General features: G+C 39.4%; 1 protein-coding gene and 3 long non-coding RNA genes across 5 annotated transcripts; 3 read left to right on the forward strand and 1 right to left on the reverse strand.

Moving 5' to 3' along the window:
• The first annotated feature begins 544 nt into the window (after nucleotides 1-544).
• On the forward strand, nucleotides 545-1,912 carry LOC125585734. The gene is made up of 4 exons (XR_007322731.1): nucleotides 545-819; nucleotides 1,152-1,322; nucleotides 1,433-1,572; nucleotides 1,658-1,912. It is a non-coding gene; the product is annotated as an uncharacterized LOC125585734 (long non-coding RNA).
• Nucleotides 1,913-2,288: 376 nt separating this feature from the next.
• LOC111202211 lies at nucleotides 2,289-4,071 on the forward strand. 2 transcript variants are annotated; one of them, XR_007322732.1, is made up of 2 exons: nucleotides 2,289-3,563; nucleotides 3,727-4,071. It is a non-coding gene; the product is annotated as an uncharacterized LOC111202211 (long non-coding RNA). The 2 variants fall into 2 exon arrangements; XR_007322733.1 differs by having other exon boundaries at nucleotides 3,734-4,071.
• Nucleotides 4,072-11,381: 7,310 nt separating this feature from the next.
• On the reverse strand, nucleotides 11,382-12,582 carry LOC125585555. Its single transcript, XR_007322540.1, has 2 exons — nucleotides 12,400-12,582; nucleotides 11,382-11,969 (listed from the first exon to the last, which is right to left on the reverse strand). It is a non-coding gene; the product is annotated as an uncharacterized LOC125585555 (long non-coding RNA).
• Nucleotides 12,583-12,727: 145 nt separating this feature from the next.
• On the forward strand, nucleotides 12,728-22,571 carry LOC125585554. Its single transcript, XM_048754841.1, has 2 exons — nucleotides 12,728-14,395; nucleotides 21,767-22,571. The coding sequence occupies exon 1, from the start codon at nucleotides 13,069-13,071 to the stop codon at nucleotides 14,236-14,238; it is 1,170 nt and encodes a 389-aa protein (XP_048610798.1). The 5' UTR covers nucleotides 12,728-13,068; the 3' UTR covers nucleotides 14,239-14,395; nucleotides 21,767-22,571.
• Nucleotides 22,572-22,676: the final 105 nt, after the last annotated feature.

A 22,676-nucleotide genomic window follows, 5' to 3' on the forward strand; every position in this document is an offset into this window, starting at 1 on the left:
CAGATTATAGCGTTTTTGACAATTCTGCTATCGTATACTAACACTGGCTTTTTTAATAGCGTTTATAAATTTAAAATGCTATGTTTAGTATCGCGGGAAAAAATAAAAAGTTAGCCGCGTTAATTTGCTAAGTGTTGGCTCCAATAATTAGAAAAAAAATATTTTACCACCAAAACACTTATCAGATTCACTAAGATGTCTCTCTCTCTCTCTCTCTCTGTCTCTCTCTCTCTCTCTTCGATCTCTCTCTCTCGAGAGGCTCTCTCGAGAGAGAGAGGAGAGAGGCAAGAGACCGACGAGAGAGAGAGCTCTCTCTCGAGACTCTCTCTCTCTCTCTCTCTCTCTCTCTCCTCTCTCTCTCGAGCTCTCTCTCGAGCTCTCGAGAGAGAGAGAGTCTCTCTCTCTCTCTCTCTCTCTCTCTCTCTCTCTCTCTCTCTCTCTCTCTCTCTCTCTCTCTCTCTCTCTCTCTCTCTCTACTCTCTCTCTCTCTCTCTCTCTCTATCTCTCCTCTCTCTCCTCTCTCTCTCTCTCTCTCTCTCTCTCTCTCTCTCTCTCTCTCTCTCTCTAACCTTCGTTCTCCAATTCCTCAGATTCTTCTTTCTCCGTCGCTGAGAATAAAGGAGGACAAAGTTCTTCTCTTTTCTGAATCCCCTCTATTCTATCTAAACCCTAACCCACTCCCCTCAATTTCATTTTAAGAGTGAAAAACCACTTCCTTATCCACAAGTCCAAAACGTTCTTGTTTGCTCCTCCGGTCTAAAGAAAATGGCGACTGCAAACGCTCTCTCTTCCGCCTCCGTCCTCTGCTCTTCACACCAGGTGAAGTCTTTGTCTGAAATTTTAACCATTACTTCATTTTATTTCAATCAATTTGGCTTATGTCTGTATATGCTTTAGTGGTTTCTGGGCGGGTGAAAGTTTGTTACTTTCTCAGTTTCAGCTTCTTGAAATGCTTAATTGGTTTATGGGTTGGTGAAAGTTTATTACTTTCTTAGTTCAAGCTTCTTGAAATGCTTTATTAGTTTCTGGGTTTGTGAAAAAAATTGTTACTTTGATTGTTAGAGATTGAATGTGGGTTTAAGTTAATCATCATCTATATTGCATTGTGGAGATCTGACTTACACCACATGGTTGATTTTGATTTCAATCAGGAAAATTTTGATTTAAGATTTTGGTGGCGTTGAGAGCAAGGGAACCACAGCAATGACGCGATGCCATCATCACAGCAAGAGGTTCACATCACACACATAATGTCTATGTTTGATGATCAGCGCATTTGAAGACTGACATTATGTCTATGTTTGATGATCTTACTCAAGATGGTAATTTCTTATCTAATATACTTCACACTGTGGCAGATAATTATTAACTATGCTTTTGCTAGTGGCGGATTTAAATAGTATAACTTCACACTGGTTTTATTTTTCGATAGGATGAAGCTAAAGCTGTTGGGCAGTTAAGAAACTATAGGATGGCAAGTCTGCTTGGATGTTGCTATGAAGGTGAAGAGAGACTTCTTGTTCCTGAGTTTATATATGCCTAACGAAACTCTGGCTAAGCATCTTTTCCACTGTAAGATTAAGCTTTCTTCTCTCGGTTATGGCTCTCTATTTATGGTTACATCAAGCTTGAGACAGAAAGTGTTAATATGTTTCAGGGGAGTCGCAACCTATGAAGTGAGCAATGTGAGTAAGAGTAGCTTTACATATTGCTCCTGCTCGTATTCCTGGTGGTGCTTGCCGTGGAACTGCTGATATGAGTGACTTAACTAGGTTGTGAACTAGGTTGTGATTGTGATTGTGTGTATTTTGGCTGGTAAAGCTGCTGGAGCTTAAGTGATTGTTGTTCCTTCTCTGCCTAAACAAACACATCTTTTTCTTCTCTGCCTAAAGTAAAGTTTGAAGTTAGTCCTTTTAAGACTTGGCAAGACTTATATTGTTAGTTAGTAAAATTTTACTTGTAAATAATATGTTTTATGATAGCTTAAAATTTTGAAATTTCATCAAAAGGAAAAATTTATGTTCAAAAATTAAATTATTTTTTGTATTTATAAAGTACCTATTAAATTTTGATCTCTTAAAAAAATGATTTTTGTATTTTGTAATTTTAAAAAAAAAAACCTAAAATCTTAAACATGTTTTTAAACTGTAAACATTAATTAAAAAAAAATCAAATTTTCGTAATAGCTTTATTCTTAAACCTAAATTCAAAATTTAATCATTTTAAAAATCTATAAAACCTTTTTTTTGCTTATTTGTATTTTGTAATTAAAATACTATTTCCATAGTATACTTTTAATCTTAAACTCAAACTCAAAATTTGATAATTTCAAAATCTAATCTCAAATTTAAAATCAGAACCTCAAAAAACTAAATTTTAAATTTACACCCTAAATCTAATACCCTAAACCCCAAACTCAAACCCTACATATAAAGTCAAAAATCTAATTACTACAAATAATATAATTACTAAACTAAATCCTATTCCTTATATAAACAATATATATTTAGTGTGGATGATATTACAAATATGGATTTTGGTGTGCTTAAAACCCTAAACCCCAAAACTTAACCCTATACTATAGACATAAATCTTTAAACTCTAATATTTTCATGCTATAAACCAGAATTGTAAATTCAAACTCAATTTTTTTATCTTAATCTTTAACTTCCGCAACAAAAACCTTAAAACTTTAGTCAAACTCTTAATACCAACCTTTGACATTACACTTCAAACCCTAAACTCTACATCCAAATCTTAATACAAACTATCAAACTTTAATACCTTAAACCCCAACCTTAATCTCTACATAGAAAATCATAAATCCAATATTTACAAACTTATAATAGAAACTTTAAATTTAAACCTCAAGCAAAAACTCAAATCATATACTTAATCCTAAATTTTAACCCTAACCCCTAAACCACATATCTCACTTTAACATATATCATAAAACATTAAATCTTAATTTCTAAATAAATTATATTTCTGTAAATAAATTAAAATTTCAAATACAAAATTTAGATTTCAAAATTTAAATTATGATACCAAATTATTTATAGCTTAAATAATTTTTATAGTAGCTATAAATAAATAGGAAGACTATTTGTATTGTTTTTTTAAACCATTGATTGATTTGAATGAAAGGCCCAAAATCATTTTTGTATCTATCCTCGTCCTTTATTCCTATTGGTTAAAAAAAGTTGTGTGTGGATTGATAATTTTAACCATAGATTAGATGTTTTGAACGGTTGAGATTAAATCTTTTTGTGTGTCTCTCTCTCTCTTCTCTCACGTTCTTCACTTTCTTCTCTTCTCTCTCTCTCTCTCTCTCTCTCTCTCTGAAAAAAAGAACAACGAGATTCATCTTTGTATTGTCTTTTTTTTTCTGTCTATATTCTTCATCCTTACACAAAATCACCCCATCACCATAAACCTCAGCCGCTGCCATCATCTTCATCTCTCGTTCTATACCTCTTCCAACGAACTGTATCTCAGCCATCACCTCTAATCACTTCAGCTACGGCTACAATAAGTGGATCCATACGGAAACGTTTGAAGCAGTTGAGTTTTTATATTTGATTTTTATGGTTTAGATCTGTGTTTGTGGAAAGTTGTTTTCGTTTGGATCATTTGTATTCATTATTGATTCTGTCTTTAGATCTGTTGAGAACATTCATTTTTATATCTGTTTACGTACTGATTTGTTGTTTTTGGAATGTGGAGGAGTCAGTAGATTTTGCGAAGGAGACAGAAGATTTGGCGGAGAAGCCTGACGTCAGAGGAGGTGTGATGGCTACGTCAGAGCGCTGTGGTGAAGGAGATGGAGGCGACGACAGGAGGAAAACGACCATGGAAGTCGGAAGGAGCAGCGCTGTGGTGAAGGAGATGGAGGCGACGACAGGAGGAATACATACAACCTTGAAAGGAGGAAGGAGCGGTGGCTTAGGTTTAGGTTTCGGTTTAATGTGTTTCAATTAGTTTGTTGGTTTAATTAATTCTGGTTTAGTATTGTAAAAATAAAATTTAATTGTAAAGTGAATTTAATTAATAAAAAAAATTTCATTTTTATACTGATATTATTTGCAAACTGATTTTAATTAATAAACAAATTGCTATATATTATAAAAAATTTAAGAGTTTTAATAAAATTTGAATTACATAATTATAAATATTAACAATTGCATACAAATGAACCCTATTGTTATTTATCTAATTATAGCATACAGAAAAACCGCTATTAAAAGTGTCGGACCTATTATAACGGGCGCTGTCAGAGCGGATAAGGAAGCGCTATTATACATAATGCATAGCGTTTTTCGTCCGCTATTACTGCTCATATTTTCTGTAGTGAGCACACTTTGCCTCTAACATGTTGGCAAAACTTATATAATTAGGTTAAAACTCGTCAGGGGTAATCTTGTAAATTGGTGAATACTTGGGCTGTAAGTCGGCTGGGACCAAACATACTTTCTGCGCGCTTCGCTGTCGATTGATGTCAAGATGTGAACATCGATAGATTATTCTTCTTCAATATCGACCGATGGTCGTGCTCGATGCTTTTTCCAAATATCTCCAAAATGCTCCAAAATCATCACTTTCTTCCAAATCACTCATGATCCTATAAATATACTAAATAGACTCTAATATAATAAATAATCGTTGAAACACTTATAAACCATGGGTAAAGTGGGTCAAATCCATGGTCTATCACCAGGAGTATTTATGTAATTAATGTGGAACTTGGGCCATAAGTCGGCTAGGAACCAAGTCGGGCATTGCGCACTTCGCTGTCGATCGATGACAAGAGTTGTCCGTCGATCAATGTTTGACTATGAATGTCAACTCTGGACTGGTTCGATGGACATCTATGAGTTCCTTCTAGCTTTATCCCCAAAATGCACTAAAATCACCACATATCTCCAAAACACTACTGAAATTGTAATTAATCTAAAAAGACTCGAAAACATAATAAATAACTCCTAAAACACCTATATACCATGACTAAAAACTGGTAAAATCTATGGTATAACACGTGCATTAATGAACTCAGTCGTAAAGCGATACGGCGACATTGATGGCTGAGTTATAGGTGTGTTGCGGCTGAGTTTAACAACGCTGCTGATTTATGAGATATGGGCTGACTTAATAATATAAGTCAGCCGTTAGTGATGGCTGATTTACATAAATCGCGCTACTTTATGAGATAAAGACTGACTTCCGGACATAAGTTACAACTGATTCATACAGTGGCAGGTTGATTTAGTAAAAAATTGGCTGAGTTGTAGTTAAGACACAACTGAGTTATGTTTTTCCGGCTGAGTTAATGATCATCGGCTGGCTGACTTATGGGATGATTAACTACTGGGTTACATTTAACTAGCCTTAATTGACTGGATTAATAGTAAACTCAGCCTAATTATGGCTAACTTATTAGCGAAAGATTAATCACTATAACATCATTCATTTGACGGCTGATTTATTTGATGATATGAATGACTTAATGTTTTCCAGTCTTATTACTGCTGATTTATTAGCGAAAGATTAATTACTGAAATAATATTCACGTTGCAGCTGATCTACGTTGTATTTAATGGCTGGTTTATTTTAGGCTGTGTTATGTGTTCGTTTCGCGGCTGGCTTATTGATTTTCCATGTCATCAGGTCCGATTCCATGTCAGCAGTTCTTATTTGCCATGTCACTATTAACGCTACAAGAGTCAAATTAGGGTTTATGTTACAAACGCGGTGCCTTGTTCTTCATCTTCTTCATTTATCTTCTTCATTATTGTTCTTTTCATTCATCTTTATGTGAGATCTTATGGATCCGGTAATTATTGTTTCAGGTAACTGGGTTAAGAAAAAGAGAGAATGATTTGTGGCCTTTAGATATCATTTAATCAATGGCCATAAATTGTGATCTTCGGAAAAAAGAGATTAACCAATGAGAAAGAAGTGTGAAGATAGACAAAAAAGACAATTTTGAGCCCTTAAATTAAAATCAATCAATGGTCATGAGTTCAGAGTTGAAGGAATAACTTTGTTCCCGCCCAAAATACGAAACGCCGTGATAAAAATTACATTTGACGGCTGACTTATATGAACGTTACGGCTGACTTATACCATTCAGATTTAATTTAGGGTTTAAGGTATAGGATTTAGAGTTTATGGTTCTTAAGTGTGTCCACTGGAAAATATAAAAAAGTACACACATTGCAAGTCAAAAAAGTATCTCAAGATCAAGTTAGAGTCTCAACTTGGAAATTCAAGAAAGTACACAAACATAAGTTTTAAGTAATTGTAAGAGAACATATAATCTCAAGATCAAATTAGTGTCTCAACTTGGAAATTCAAGAAAGTACACATTCAGTGTATTTATATTCACTTGATATTGATAAGAGGAGTTTCAATATAACTTTTATAAGTAATTCAACAAACATTTTCTGATTTTAGAGTATGTTTGAGGTATGGCTGCGTTATATAAACAACACAACTAGATATATAAACGACACGACCGAGTTGTGTAAAACATGGCATAAGTTAAATACAAAATACACGACTGAGTTATATTTCTCACAGAGAAAACACAAAATACAGGTTTGCTGCACCACTCCGGTGATAACGCTTCCATGTCTCCAAGCTTCATTGAACTCCTCCGCATCGTCTTTGTTGAATCCGTCACTTCTGTTAGGTTCTTCCATTCTCTTCTTGTTCAAGCTTCTCTGTCATTCAGATCTGAAAAAAAAAAATAGATTATCCAAATATGGGTATCAAATCACAAACAATACAAAATCTGAAAGAGAGTGAGACACCTACCTAAATCGTCTCTTCTTCCTCTCATGTGGCCCTTCATCAAATAACCAATATTCATCATAACCACCACCTACAACATCAAAACAAAACCCAAAGTCACATTCTTTTTAATAATGCACACATTGAAAACAAATCTGTAAGACCCGATCCCGGCCGACTAGGCCGCGGTCGATGCTTCACGTCACTCGGTCCATACCCTGACCGAACCTCTCAAATTTTTTGCCCTTTATTTAAAACATCGCCCATAGGCGAGGGCTAACTCAGATCTTAGCTCAAGACTACCATAGTCTTTCCTAGCTTAGATCAATACACCACATATGCAGCGGAATAACATCTATCATCCATTGGTCAATAACCAATCTAATACTCGTCCGGTCGAATCACCTCAGCTAATGGTTATTTCTCTCAACTACCTGTTAGCTCAAAGGTCGATCCTAGACCCGAATCAAGTCATACGAATCTGAGGTTCCATTCCCCTAGTCCATTCTATCTAGAACTAAGCAAGTGTTACTAGATCATACCTTAGCCACATCCACGGAGCTTGTTAGCTCATCGTCCCAACTGCTCTAGCTGAATGAACTCGTAAACCAGCTGATCGAGCTGTCACACTCGTACTGAGCTAAGACCGAGCTATGGCCAGCTGCCATATACTGTGTCCAGCTCCTTTACACATAAAACAACTCTCCTAGGTACTTAGTCATTCAGCCAACCATCCCCACTGACTTAAGTAACCCTTGAGAAGTCTTCAAACAGCTAAGGACATGCATTTGGCCCTTCCCGGCTCATGCTTCATTCAACATCCTTTAGCTTATCAGCTTATGAGACCAAGTCCAGCTTATGGACTAACAATGTCAAGTCCTCTTATGTACTAGTAATGTCCATCAGATCCTAAGTCAATCAACCAACCACCCCACATGACTCAGAACCGATGAGTCTTCACACATACTCAACCGGCCATGGAACCTTGTCCCAACGGAGCCGATCAGTCTTGCTCTAACATCCGGTGCATCATTTGATCAATCAGAGCAGACACCTTATTCGATAACCAATGGATCAGGTCGTCCATCCTTGCCCACGATCAGATAACACACGGCTCAGTACTTATGGACCACACCACCAAGTACTAGCAATACTCTTCTTTATGGCTCTTAGCCAATGCTTTGCACATAGCTTACCAACACCAAGGTTGATAACGAACATTCCTTATGATCAATAATCATAAGTGACAAACATATCACAACACACAAGCATATGATCAGATAACCTAACACAAGGATCTATCATTGCATGGTTGGTTCCTTATCTAAACATCAAGTGACTCATGAGGCCCAAATCTGGCCAATTTCGAAAGTACTCCAAAAACTAATTAAAATTCATGTAAATTCTTGATAAATCCCAACAAATAGATTCCCATAATCAGAATCCAATGAATCGACCCGGATCATATGGATCCTGACCATGAACAGCCCGGCTAAGGCCATGGGCATCATTCCTGAACCGGCCAAGGCCATGGTTCGGTGCCATCAAGTCTGACCCAACAGACTACACACAATATATGGTATTCAATGGGCGTGCCATACTTGGCCTCAACAGCACCACAAGAGACATAAACATGAACAAGGAAGTAATCATAAAGTATTACCTTGTACATGATCCTTCTAGATCTTGTGCCTTCCCTTATCATGGACGACCATGCTCCTCCAGAGCACGCCTCCATCATTGTCTTATCACATACCTCCAGTATTGATAAGATCTATTCAAGGTTCGCACCAACTTCCCATCCATGGAACTTCCATGAAACCAGTTTCTACACTGCGTCCGCCTTCAAGGCTGTTCATGCCATTGAGAGTGGAGTCCGGCCTTCTCCCTTCCCTCCTGACCATTTGCGTGTGTTACCAGGACACAGAGGAAGCTTAGGATGTGATCATCCATTATCAATCACCATCAAAGGGTCGTTCTCAACTCCCCTTGTGATTGCCCACAAAACTGCCTCTTTGTTGCCTTCACACCACTCTTGATCTTGGATGGAGCAATCCGACTCTCTCTCTCTCTCTTTTTCTCTGGTTTTCTTTGTGTTTCAGGGTGTAGAAGGAAGCCCTGGAGTGCCTGCAAAGGCACGGACTTGCCTTCCTTATACAGGAGAAGGGGTGGTTATTTTTCTAACCATTGCATCCCTTCGGTTTCATTTATGTCCACTGATTTAATCAATGGTACAGATTGCACCCTTTCGCCTATGGCAGTTACCAGACGTCCCTGACAGGCCTAACTGCTCCTAGACACGTCACACACAAGCCCAGGCTGGTTGCCCAAGCCCCTGGTCCGATCCCAAGTGCCCACCGGCCCATAGCCATCATTGACCAACCAACCGGCCCGGTAACTGCCCTGAACTAACACACTGGTCCGAGCTTCCAACACTCCATCCAGCTGATTTGAGCTGACTCCCAGCTGACCCATCTGAGTGAGCTAGTAGTCCAGCTAGCTGAGCTGGCTGAACTTGATGTGAGCTACACTGAGCTTGTCCGAGCTTCGCCCATCTGACCGAGCTTCATTCTCGCATCGTCCAGCTGTCTCATCACTCGTCCAGCTTGCTCTCTTCATCTTATTCAATCCTACTAAGTCCCTTGGTCTATTTCCAGACCTAGACTTGGTTTTCTCATGATCCATCCTGATCATTCACTTCATTACAGCCTGTTCACGATCAATTCCCATGAACTGAACCAAAGCAGTCCCGTTTCTGTTGAAACGTCTATGTCCCATGTCAAGCTCCAGGAACGGGGACATGAAAAAATCTACCACATGCACAAACAAAGAATAAAGCTTTTAACAATATAATCACATACCTCTTTGATATGGATGAGATTGAGATGGAAACGGTCATTAATCCAACCGAGAATCTCGTTTCTTTCAATGAATACACCTCACAATCACCAACTTGGGTGTTTTTTGAAATGTATTTACCTTTTCTCCTCAGAACGCAAACTGCTTATAGCTATGTTTTTGGAGATTGGCAGGAAGTAACTCATCGACAACTGCATATATAAATCAGCCGCAAAATAAAACTAACGCAGCCATAACATAAATAAAACTTAGGCACAAACTCGAAAAATGAAAAGTAAAGCGTCGAAACATACTGGATAAGACGATTTCAAAGAAGAAGGTTGCAGAGAATACGATTTCGACGAAGAAGATATCAGATAAGCCAGGTTCGACGGACGATTCGGACAAAGACCGATAAACAACAATGTCACACGGTTATGGTGGAAGAAAGTTCTGGATTTGTTTTACTTTTAACATTGGATGTTTAAATTAAGGAGAACTTCAATTGATTGTCTTTCCCTTTCCCTTTTTATCACATTTAATAGTGACATGGATTATAGTTTTAATGATGTGGATTTGTTAAATTAAACTAATCTCAATTAAAAAAATTAAGAAGATTCTTTAATGTAATTTACTAGGGGTTTAAAATAGAGAAGTTTATTAAAATGACACAAATTGATTGTGTTATTACTAGAATGATTCATATTTTTCAAAAATTATTAGAATGTTTTTCTGGTCGAAATTACCCTTGTCCATAGTTATAAAAAAAATTACCAAAGTACCCTTACCATTTGGTCGTCGGCAGATTTATTTTCAAAAAAAATAAATCTATTGAGTAATAAGTCTGTTTGTAAAATCTGTTTAGAAAAATAAATCTATCGTTAAATTGGTGTCATATTTACTTAGAAACGTCAGATTTATTGTCACGACAGAGTTAATTGTATGGTTTGAATAGAAAACAATTTGTTAGGAATATGTATGGCGAATGAAGTGGCATATTTGTTACAAATGGTCGATTTTTGTGGTCAACTTATTTTCTTATGTACCGACTTATTTTTTTATGTTCGACGTATTTTCTTATGGAAAATTTATTTATCCGATTTAAAATGGTTGGTAGAATTTTTATTTTACGTGCTGGCATATTTTTTTTGACAGAAATCTGGGTTTGTGTAGACCAAACATAATTTAATGTTAAATTAAACTCGGTTTATCTTAATTTCGAATCTGGTTTATTTTTAATGTTATTCAGATCAGAATTAGGTCTAATTTTTTTGTTATTGTCGTCATCTCTTTCATCCCTCTTTTCGATTATTATCAAGTTGGCTTTCTTTGTTACCATCATCGTTTCAAATGGCTTCCGTTGTTGCGGAGTTTTAGAGAGTTGTAGTCTCGGTATACATATATAGGCTAATTTTTTTTATCCCTTTCGTTCATTCTACAGTAAAACTCTAGCCTGTCCTTTTGAGGTGTCTGAACTTGGACAATGACCTTTGAATGTCCTGATATTAAAAGTAACTGCTGCACTAACTCTTGTCGCGGCATGACTGGGTATAATTCTTTGTAGGATTATTTGATTGATGATTACTCCCATATATTCTGCACCATCTGACCCAAATAGCAAATGTCAATGCTCACGATCACAATTCGATTGATGATGACTACTTCATCATCTCCTTGCATATCTTTAGATTGAGTACCCATACTGATTTTACTCTTTTAAATTGCTCCGTTATATCAAGTTGGAATGAAAATTATTGTATTAAAAGGGGAGAAAACAACCCCATCTTGATCAAACTTTATTAGTAAAAGTAAAGTCAAAACCCTAAGTATATGAAGTTTGTCACAACTCATAAGTAATATATGACTTTTTACAGCTTGTGGAGTTCATCTTTGAACTTGGCCTTTATTTTCTCCCTCTTTATCTTGAGAGCAGCTGTGGCTAGTCCCGACTCTGATGTCCACGGCTCCGGCAATAACTTTATCTTTCCTGGAATTTCAAACTTTTCTAGCTTTGCCGCCTTGGTAAGAGATTGTTGAACCTCGTTTACTGCATCACCATTCTCGCATAGCTCAGAGAAGTCGCTGTATTTAACTCCTGCTTGCTCTGCCCCATTTCTCTAATGCTCCGTATGATGCTACAACAAGAGCTACACAGCAGCTGTTCATTGGGTCTGTGTGTACCATAATGTTGTCAACGTAATTACTTGAAACGAAGCTGCCTCTGCTTAACTACCTTGTAAACCTCATCGGTTTTTGCTTGATTGTTGAAGTAACCTACTGTTACACTGTTATCACCTACCACAATCTCCCTTCGAAGCATTGGTTTGTCTGAAACATCCCTGTAATTCACGTAACAAAAACAAACTTACACACCAACCACATTGAGTGAGTACATCAAAGCCTCCTCTCCTAAAAAAGCATAGATAGTAACACCAATTATGTTCTGTCTGAAACATTTATGTAATTCACAAACAAAAGCAAATCAATTTCATCAGTTAAGTAACGCCTAATAACAAAACTCAATCAATTAACTGAAAGCGATAAACCACTCAGCTGTAGAAGTAAGTTCTTTACATCAAACAGTGAGAAAAAAAACAAAATATGACTCATAACCAAACTCTATAAACCCGAGGTAGAAAAACACAATACTTCAGGAAAATGGGTGAGAAAATTGGGAAATATAAGGTTTTTGAAATCTAACACTCATTCAAACAATAAATGATAAGAACATGGAACAAAAACTTAGAGTTGCATTGATTTAGGACTTACATGTTCAATTTTCTTAGATTGAAAGGTGGATTTTGACAAAAGTGAAATCGGATTTAGGGTTCTTTTTGTATGACAGACGAAGGCGAGTTGAGGTGGAGGTGACGAAACGGAAGGAATCTGTCACAGAGGAAAGCTCGCCGGACACGGAAGTGAAGAGAACCCTCCTTCGTCTTCGACTGTAACAGCTTAAAGCTATACCAGTCGGTTTAATTATTTATGATTTACGTTTGGTTAAGCTGGTTTATTTCATTAACCGGTTTGTTGATACAATCATAATATATGTACTGGTCATGCGACCATTTTAGAGAATCAATCAAATATTAAAACCAAATCTCCTAATCTTTTCTCTCTATCGTCATCATCATTTCATCATAACATCATAATCCATTATCACCATTGAAATCCTTGTTCTATAGATGATCCTTCTTCCTCACTGATCTTCTCCTGGGCTTTGATTCTCCTTGTCTTCGATCCTCGGTGGATTCTAGATAGGGATTTATCATTACTTCTGCAACCCCGTTACATTGGTATCAGAGCTTTCGAGCTTCGGACCCAGGAAAAAAAAAATCTATGGCGATGGTGAATCTGTCTTCAGAAACTCTTCGTGAGATGCTCAGCATAATTCGTGAAGCAAGAAACGATTAGAAGAAATTACGTGACTCAGCCTCCATGATTGCACAATCAAAACCAGAAGAGCTGAATCGGAAGAAGGCTGAAAACCCTCTGGGTAATATTGTCGGAACGGCGGCGATACAAGCCCCTTTGTCCACGACCTCTACGATCAATCCGATGATGACATCAGTCTCTCCAACCTCACCGAAACCCCCAGAACCTCCAGATTATTATCATAAGAAGCGGGTTCAGGAGGCTAAAGCTCCACAACTGCAGAACCAAAAGATCTCTCTGAAGTACTCGGATGAAGAGAAGATTGACGAGCTCGTGGACAGTGTCTCTGTAGTTTTGGATCAGAAAGAAAAGCAAGTCACTGATCATGAATACAAGCATGCCGAAGCTAAGCTTGCAGATTATTATTCACTGTCAAATGAATATCAGGATGATTCAGCAAAATTGATCAAATCATCCAACGATCTCGAGCTCTCGGTTGAACGCATATGGGAGCCAGGTGGGTTACCAACTGAAGCAGCTCAGTGGTACTGGACAGAGAAGTTTTCCAGTCATTGTGAAGCATTTCTATGTCCTCAGATGCAAATGCTGACTTGGGATCCAGGGTCGTTTAAGATGTTAGGAAGAGAGACGGGTAACAATACTCATTGGCTAGAAGACAAACGAGAAGCTCAACACAAGCAAAACGAGGTAATGAAACTCACGTCATCTTGGCACAACTGCTTGTGGGAACCTGGTGGATCACCGGCTGAAGTAGCTCACTGGAACTGGATAGTGAGTTGTCACGAACATGCTGTCACGTTGGAGCTTATCCTGAAGTTACATGAGCCACATTTGCAAAGGAATACAAAGGGTGAGGTCCTAGAGTTGTCATGTTCACAAAAGTTCGGAGTTGAGAAAGATGTTGAAGCTACTGTAGGGAAGTGGCCAGAGAAACGTCATAGGTTGTTGTTTTATGCAACACTGCCGGTTTTGATAACTGGAAATAGATACTCCATCAAGAGTTTGAAAGTTACTCTTAGCAGACTTTTGGATCAGAACTCTGCAACTATGAGAAAGATGAGATGGCTTCACATGATAGAGTTGGTGTGTTCAATGATGATAAAGCTTGATGAGAAGATTTCACTGAAAAATCTAGAGGTTCAGGTCACTGAAGAAGTCATCAGACATGAACTCCTTACTGAACATTCTGGAGCCAGCTATGCCAAGCAGTAGGCGACTGCTAGTTGTAGGCCTCAGACAGTTTTGTTTTTGCTGGTCTGAAGTTCCAATTGAAACACAAATGGCGTTCTAGACTATTGGAAGCATTTTCAGAGAAGAAAACAAGGTCACAGGGTGGTTCGGATTACACTGAAGACGACATAGCTAGGACATTGTTGGGGTCAAAATCGGTCACGACGGAATCAATGTTTGAAAGTCCGTAAAAATCAGCATGAACATTTTTACGAAAAGTAATCTTCGTAAAGAAATCTTTACGAAGAGAAATCTTTACGAAGAGCCTTGCGGTAAAATCTTGTTCTAATCTCAATCGAACCACTAAATACCGATTGTCCGAAGGCAACGGATACGTATTCATATCGGCCACGGACAAGCTCAAGTATGGCCATCGGACCACGCACAAACCAAGCTTGGTCGCTACGTAGCTTGGCTGGAGCTAACTCGCTACGTAGCGGCCGAGCTCTTGCCAAGCTCGGTCGCTACGTAGCGACCGAGCACGCACATGACTCGGTCGCTATGTAGCGACCGAGCACGAACAAAGCTCGGTCGCTACATAGCGACCGAGCTCCAGCCAAGCTCGGTCGCTACGTAGCGATCGAGCTCCAGCCAACCTCGGTCGCTACGTAGCGACCGAGCACACACATGGCTCGGTCGCTACGTAGCGACCAAGCTCAAGCCAAGCTCGGTCGCTACGTAGCGACCGAGCACGAACACGGCTCGGTCGCTACGTAGCAACCAAGCACGTACACGGCTCGGTCGCTACGTAGCGACCGAACTTTCCCAAAACGTCGATACGACACGAATCCATGCATTCTCGTCTACTCTTTAATGCTATCTCCCGTAGGCCATGGCTAAACCATTCTTTGTTTCCCATCACTCGAAGTCATTAGTCAAACTTTATGATAAAAACCGCGGGAAGTTTGTTTTTATCGAAGAAACCGTAATAAACGTTTCGAGTCAAAGACGGCCCAAAGAGACCTAAAACGCAACTCGAAGCCCACTTACGATTTTTTAATTGAAAACCCATAAGTCTTATGACGATTTATGCTTGGTTCGTAAGGCAAGATAAATGTCAAGTTTCCGCGGATAAATGTGAAGTTTCGGAAGATAATCACGAAGATCGGGAAAATGGGAATATCTCCATTTTTGAGTTATGACGGCTTAAGGGCTGAAGGGGAAAGGCACAAAACGACCTAGGAGTAAGTATATAAGGAGTCCTAGGTGAGAGGCAAAGGGGATGGGAGGCAGAGCAAACTTAGCACTTAGAGCAATTAGGCAGCTTTCCGTTTTTCTTATTTCGAGCTGTGACTCAACAAGGTTCTGCAGTCTTATGTTATTAGAACTAGGGAACTTGCTGACAGCTCTTGTAGCCGAGGCTCCTACCTTGTTGTAAATGCTCATACGCAAATTCGGAATAAGACTTCTTTTTGCTCTCTTTTTACGATTTCTTATATTTTCATCGTTTTCATTCTCGTATTCTGATTGCTTGGCGTGTGATTTAGCTGAGATCCGGGAACTCTGGGAAGTTAGGATTTTCCTAACTTTCCTTATTTAAACGGAAATCGACAGTGTGAATTTCGGTTCCCACAGTTTGGCGCTAGAAGGAGGGGGGGGGGGGGTACGGAATACTCTAACTCATAGCCGCAAAACGGTTGATCAAAACAATGTCTGGAAATTCGAAAGACAAAATCGTAGTTTGCAACAATGCTGGTAAGACAACTCCAGCCGCCACTGCGCCTGTGGCCAATGCTTACGCAAACGCCACAGTTCTTGAGAAAATCGAAACCTTGCCGCGACTTTTCGCTACAGGAAGTGCAATGAAACGAGCTCGCGATTTCTCTTTCTAAACATAAAGGAAAACGATAAATCTTATCAAACCCCGTAAGTTTGGCTCATTACCGAACTAAAGAAATCTCAACATGTAAGGGTTTTACCAAAACACGTTTTCTGAAAAATTTTCGGAAAAGTAAAACTTCCTCTCCCCAAAACCGCAGAAAAAACCTAGGTTAATCGTGGAAAAAGGAAGCACAACAAATCAGGTACATAACTCGCCGCTGTACTTCTTCCGACTATCTTGCGGAAAAACCCTAGGTCGGTCGCGGAAAAAAGGAAGCACAGCAAATCTGGTACATAACTCGCCGCTGTACTTCTTCTGAATATCTTTCGGAAAAACCCTTGATTTATCGTATAAAAAGGAAGCGCATCAAATCGGTTATGAAACCCCCACTGCTGTACTTCTTCCAAATAACTTTCAGAGAAACGAAGTTAATTTCTATAGAATCACCCGAAACCTTAAACGGCTGACGAAGACTAAATAAAGCAAAACGGGAGATCGTATCCCCACCGCTAAAACGTTTCCTGAATCCTAAGGTTTCGTAAGAATTCAAGTATCACTTCCATAGTAACAAATTCCGCGAGTTGTTGATGTTTGTCACCTAAATCTTACTTTGGAAAAAACTACTCGAAACTTCCACGGATCAATCCCACGGATATGAGAAAAATTTCTGATTAAGTTTGGTTGCAATAATTAACCTCGTCACGGTTCTCGTACAACCAAAACTTGAAAACTTCTTTACGTAACAAATATCGTAAAATTATTCTCGACAACATCTTGCGAAATAACCTTTGCAAAAATTAAGCTTGACAACCTTTTACGAAACAACTTTCGTAAAATTAAAATCGATAACATTGTGCGGAATAACTTTCGTAAAATTAAACTCGATATTATTTTTCGAAAAAACTTTCGTAAAACTAAAGTTGGCAACATTTGACAACCTTCGAAAGTCTAACAACAATCGTAGAAAAAGAATCTCGGATAAGGAAAGAGATGGAGCGAAATCCGAGAATCAAAATTCGCCCATCCGCCTCTCTCCACGGTCTCACCATCCTTCCTCTCGCGCCTCGATCTGTCGCCAAAATTTCATCACCTGAGAAATCTTCCTGATCATCCTTGGCACCTCCTGATCATCCTTGGCACCTCATGATCATCCCTGGCTATTCCTAAACTTTAAAAAAGTTTTCGCCGAGATGCTCATTCATTTTCGTAAATCCAATGATACTCAGATTGAAACATGGATCACGAAAACCGAAAATATTGACAGCAGCCTAAACACGCCCAGGAAAGCAGAGAAGTCTAGGAAGAATCTATATTCTTGCTATTCGAAATGGGCAGACAGACACGAAAAGAGTAAGGGCAAATGAGCAAGCAAAACAGAGAAGAGGCTAACCGAATCTTCGAGAGAACTAAGGTATTTCCGACTTGAAATCAGGCTTGGAACTTTCGTAGGAAATTACTAAGAAATAGAAACGCCTTTAAGACTGCCGTAGAACTTTAGGGAACTTAAAACCTAGGTGGATAGTCTAGCGAACTAAGTCTTAGGCGATTTTTCCTGTTCCGGTATATTGTTCCATGACTGTTCAGCCAGATCTTGCAAACTGATCTAAACTGTCTGAAAATCGAGAAACGGTCGCCACACATATCCAGCTCGCTTCCTAAAGAGAGAAAAAACTAGAGACATGAACGTCGTCTTAAAACCGATTCGTTTCTAGCGATTTTCTTAAAACCGACATATTCCAAGTAGTCAACCTGGAAACAACCAAATCACAGCCCAGCGTCGTCTGTAAATCGTCCCGGATTATCGATCATTCCAAACCTCGGAAGAAGAAAAGTACACAACTCTTCAAAGTATCGGTTCAACCGTTTTCTTTCGTAAAAAAAAAAGGAGGAGTAGGTACATATACTATACTCGTATACTCTCAAACTTCAAAACCTTTTGCAAATCGTCAAGAAAACGCTTTCATCAAAGCAAATCGTCCCAAGTAGGCAAACGACAATCTGAAATTCGTCTAAACGCTAGCAACATATCCAGACGATCATGAACATAATCTCAAAGACTACACAGCATTTCTTGTCGCAATCATGCGTATAGAAAACCTGTACCAATATCAAACTGAAACTCGACGATTAGCCAAAGTCTTGAAGCCCTTTCCGGCTTTAATTAAAGCCATTTTCGTAAAAAAAATTCTACGAGAAATCTTCAAGCATCAAAGCATTTCTTTCAGTTTCCGTTGAAACCAAGTGAGTCACGGAAAAGCATCGAGAACATTTGTGACGAAGAAAACTCGAGAATAAATGTAGCATCAAGCACATTAAAGGGAACACTTTCTTCCCGATCGTTGGCTAGATCTACCTCTGGTTGACCAATTCGTTCCAGAAACGAATGTGTCATGAGAATCCTCTAAAAAAACCAATGAAAAACGTTCTGCGACTAGATCGTAGTGAAAAAAACTTCGGTAACACTCCATGAGTAACTCCAAGCAACTTTCACCTAAGATCGAAATCACAGCAGAAACGTTTCTCGTAAAACCCGCAGAAACAACTCTACTTTGACATGTGTATACATATCACCGATTTATAATCTTCGTAAAACCGGTCCCCATTACTTACACGAAAAATCCTTCGTACAATCAGACCAAGTCTTACGAAGAAACTTTTGAAAGTAAACGTAACTGGTTTTACGAAGAAGTATATTTTGTATAGCAAACACAAAGCTGTAAAATCTGACTTTGGATGACCAATCTAAAGAGAGATCTCTTCGCATTACGATTTAATAGATCTCGTATTTTAGCCATGCGGCTCACTGGCTTCTGCGTTTCGTCCCCCTCGGTCACATCCGAGCAGGCAATCGTCCCGCAACTGACACCGCACTGGTTCTGTATCAAACCTCTTAGGCTACGTCTTCCTTAGACAAAAACGAATCAATTTTCATAAGCCTATAGGTAACATTATACAAAACATTCATCGTATAACTGAATCCTAAAGCATAGAATCGTTTTCTATGACTACCAGCCATCTTAAGACAGATAACTCTGGCAAACTTGGCCTATCAATCTCGACAAGCGCTCTTTGGCCCTCGGTCAATTACGCCTTCCAGTAAAGGTCCAAACCAGAATTTGCCATCCCCTAGACAGACCAGAATGTTTCTCAAACGCAGGGCTAAGACTAAACCCTTGCAATATCGCGAAACATCTTCAAGCCCACGAACATTTCAAGCACGAAACGCGGCATACGAAAGAAAAAATCAATCTTCAGCATTGCGAGACGTCGCAGACGCCTGAAGAACCATTTTTCGAGAAAATTACCTTCCTCCATAAATGCACCTTCTTGGAAACCAAACAGTCATACATACTAACATCTTCTCAAACACGTATTCTTCGCGAAGACTCAAAAACGGTAATATCTACCGATAAGTTTGTTGCTGATCACAACAAACTCTTAACGTCCTAAACAGACTTAGCCATCTCGTAGAGATAGCTCTCATACACCTGACACAAAGGTAATAGCGTTATATAAAATCTGAAATTTTGGTCAGCACTTTCGGGAGACTTAAAAATTGTCCTCGAAGAGATGCTCGATTCCTACCATACAAGTCACGTAAGCCGAGAACATATCGCGGACTTTAAAGCGGGATGGAATCAGGTCAAAAACGATACGGGAAACGTAAGTCGAAGTAGTCATCACACCCCTAAAGTCGTGATTAGACCTAGGTCTTGCCCTAAACCCAGCACACTGGGTCTCTAACATCTCTAGGCATAGTATCAAACACCCTGATACGAGATCCCAAAATTTGTCTCTTGACCAATATTCTCTTGACCAATATTCGAGCGTCTCCAGAAATCCCGCAAGTTTACACACTGCGGAACACTCTCGAAACAGATCACAGATATAGCAGTTCACACATAGTTAGATTACGGATGACATCTCTAGTCTTCCCTCTACACCCATATAAAATGCCATCGGCAGTAACACGCCTGATAACCTCCACATATAAACTAGACCGTAAAGGTCTCGGTGGAAAACTAGTCATAAGAACCTTAACTCCAAGACGAACTACGAAAGGCTTGATCCCTTCAACAACGGTACGTAGGCAGCCGTCATAAGACGCAGCCCCAATCTTATCGCGTTCCACTTTTAGAAGAGCGAGAAGACCACTTACCATGGACCTTTTCAACCATTAACTCCGCCTAACTCATCTAACTTGCCTAACTTACCAAGCCACTCGCTAGAACCTCACGCTAGAAGCTCATGGTTCTAACGAGCTGGGGGGCTAACTGTTGGGGTTAAAATTGGTCACGACGGAATCAATGTCTGAAAGTCCATAAAAATCAGCATGAACATTTTTAAGAAAAGTAATCTTCGTAAAGAAATCTTTACGAAGAGCCTTGCGGTAAAATCTTGTTCTAATCTCAATCGAACCACTAAATACCGATTGTCCGAAGGCAACGGATACATATCCAAATCGGCCACGGACAAGCTCAAGTATGGCCATCGGACCACGCACAAACAAATCTCGGTCGCTATGTAGCGACCGAGCACGCACACAGCTCGATCGCTACGTAGCGACCGAGCACGAACACGACCGAGCACGTACATGGCTCAGTCGCTACGTAGCGAACGAGGTTAAGCCAAGCTCGGTCGCTACGTAGCGACTGAGCTCAAGCCAAGCTCGGTCGCTACGTAGCGATCGAGCTCCAGCCAAGCTCGGTCACTACGTAGCGACCGAGCACGCACACGGCTCGGTCGCTACGTAGCGACCTAGCTCACGAACACGGCTCGATCGGAACGAAGCGACCGAGGTCCAGCCAAGCTCGGTCGCTACGTAGCGACCAAGCACGTACACGGCTCGGTCGCTACGTAGTGACCAAACTTTCTTAAAACGTCGATACGACACGAATCCATACATTCTCGTCTACTCTTTAATGCTATCTCCTGTAGGCCATGGCTAAACCATTCTTTGTTTCCCATCCCTCGAAGTCATCAGTCAAACTTTATGATAAAAACCGCGGGAAGTTTGTTTTGATCGAAGAAACCGTAATAAAGATTTCGAGTCAAAGACGGCCCAAAGAGACCTAAAACGCAACTCGAAGCCCACTTACGATTTCTTAACTGAAAACCCATAAGCCTTATGACGGTTTATGCTTGGTTCGTAAGGCAAGATAAATGCCAAGTTTCCGCGGATAAATGTGAAGTTTCAGAAAATAATCACGAAGATCGGGAAAATGGGAATATCTCCATTTCTGAGCTATGACGGCTTAAGGGCAGAAGGGGAAAGGCGCAAACCGACCTAGGAGTAAGTATATAAGGAGTCCTAGGTGAGAGGCAAAGGGGATGGGAGACAGAGGAAACTTAGCACTTATATAGCAATTATGCAGCTTTCCGTTTTTGTTATTTCGAGCTGCGACTCAACTAGATTCTGCAGTCTTATGTTATTAGAACTAGGGAACTCGCCGACAGCTCTTGTAGCCGAGGCTCCTACCTTGTTGTAAACGCTCATACGAAAATTCGGAATAAGACTTCTTTTTCCTCTCTTTTTAAGATTTCTTATATTTTCATTGTTTTCATTCTCATATTCTGATTGCTTGGCGTGTGGTTTAGCAGAGATCCGGGACCTCTGGAAAGTTAGAATTTTCCTAACTTTCCTTATTTAAACGGAAATCGACAGTGTGAATTTTGGTTCCCACAGACATCTAAAGCAGAGTTCATCTCATCCTTTCGTGAAAGCAACGCACATGCGAATGGACTTCTGGTTATAAGTCAGACGATGCAGAGAAGTCACGAATCATGGTTGTTTGTGTGCTTGATTGGAGTTATCGTTGTGAAGGGCAAAACCGAAGGAAGCGATGTAACAAAAGATTTCACAGAGTATATAAACTGGTCAAAGCAAGAGATGCAAGATCATACAGACTTCAATCAGTTTCTCTTTGATACAGAGGTGTTCCAAGTGAAGCATAAATGGAGATATAAACCATTTCCAATCGTCTCAGAACTGGAACTAAAGGATGAGACCGCACTTGGTACTAGAAATGAAGATATGTTGAGCTGTTACATCACTGGCCAAGCAAGAGACGTGGTGGTATCACTGCATGTTGAAGTTAGAATAACTATTGAGATGTCTCAGGCTTTGCTAGTTGTCACCAACTGTTATGGTGATTTAATAAGTTATGGAGAAGCTTTCTACATCAGTTTTCAGTGTTACAAGCCTGTACAAGTCATGATTAAAGATGATAGAAACTCGCTGAAGGAGGTTAAAGCTCACAAGAAAGCTGTCACTAGATGTCTTGTCCAGTGGAAGGAGCATCCTCCAGACCAAGTACTCATGCTATCATCCTTGAGGACAAGGATGTTCTGAAGAAGGGAGTATTGTGACAGCTTAAAGCTATACCAGTTGGTTTAATTATTTATGATTTACGTTTGGTTAAGCTGGTTTATTTCATTAACCGGTTTGTTGATACAATCATACTATATGTACTGGTCATGCGACCATTTTAGAGAATCAATCAAATATTAAAACCTAATCTCCTAATCTTTTCTCTCTATCGTCATCATCATTTCATCATAACATCATAATTCATTATCACCATTGAAATCCTTGTTC

This window comes from Brassica napus, chromosome C4, assembly GCF_020379485.1.
Source record: "Brassica napus cultivar Da-Ae chromosome C4, Da-Ae, whole genome shotgun sequence".
Classification (NCBI taxonomy): Eukaryota; Viridiplantae; Streptophyta; class Magnoliopsida; order Brassicales; family Brassicaceae; genus Brassica; species Brassica napus.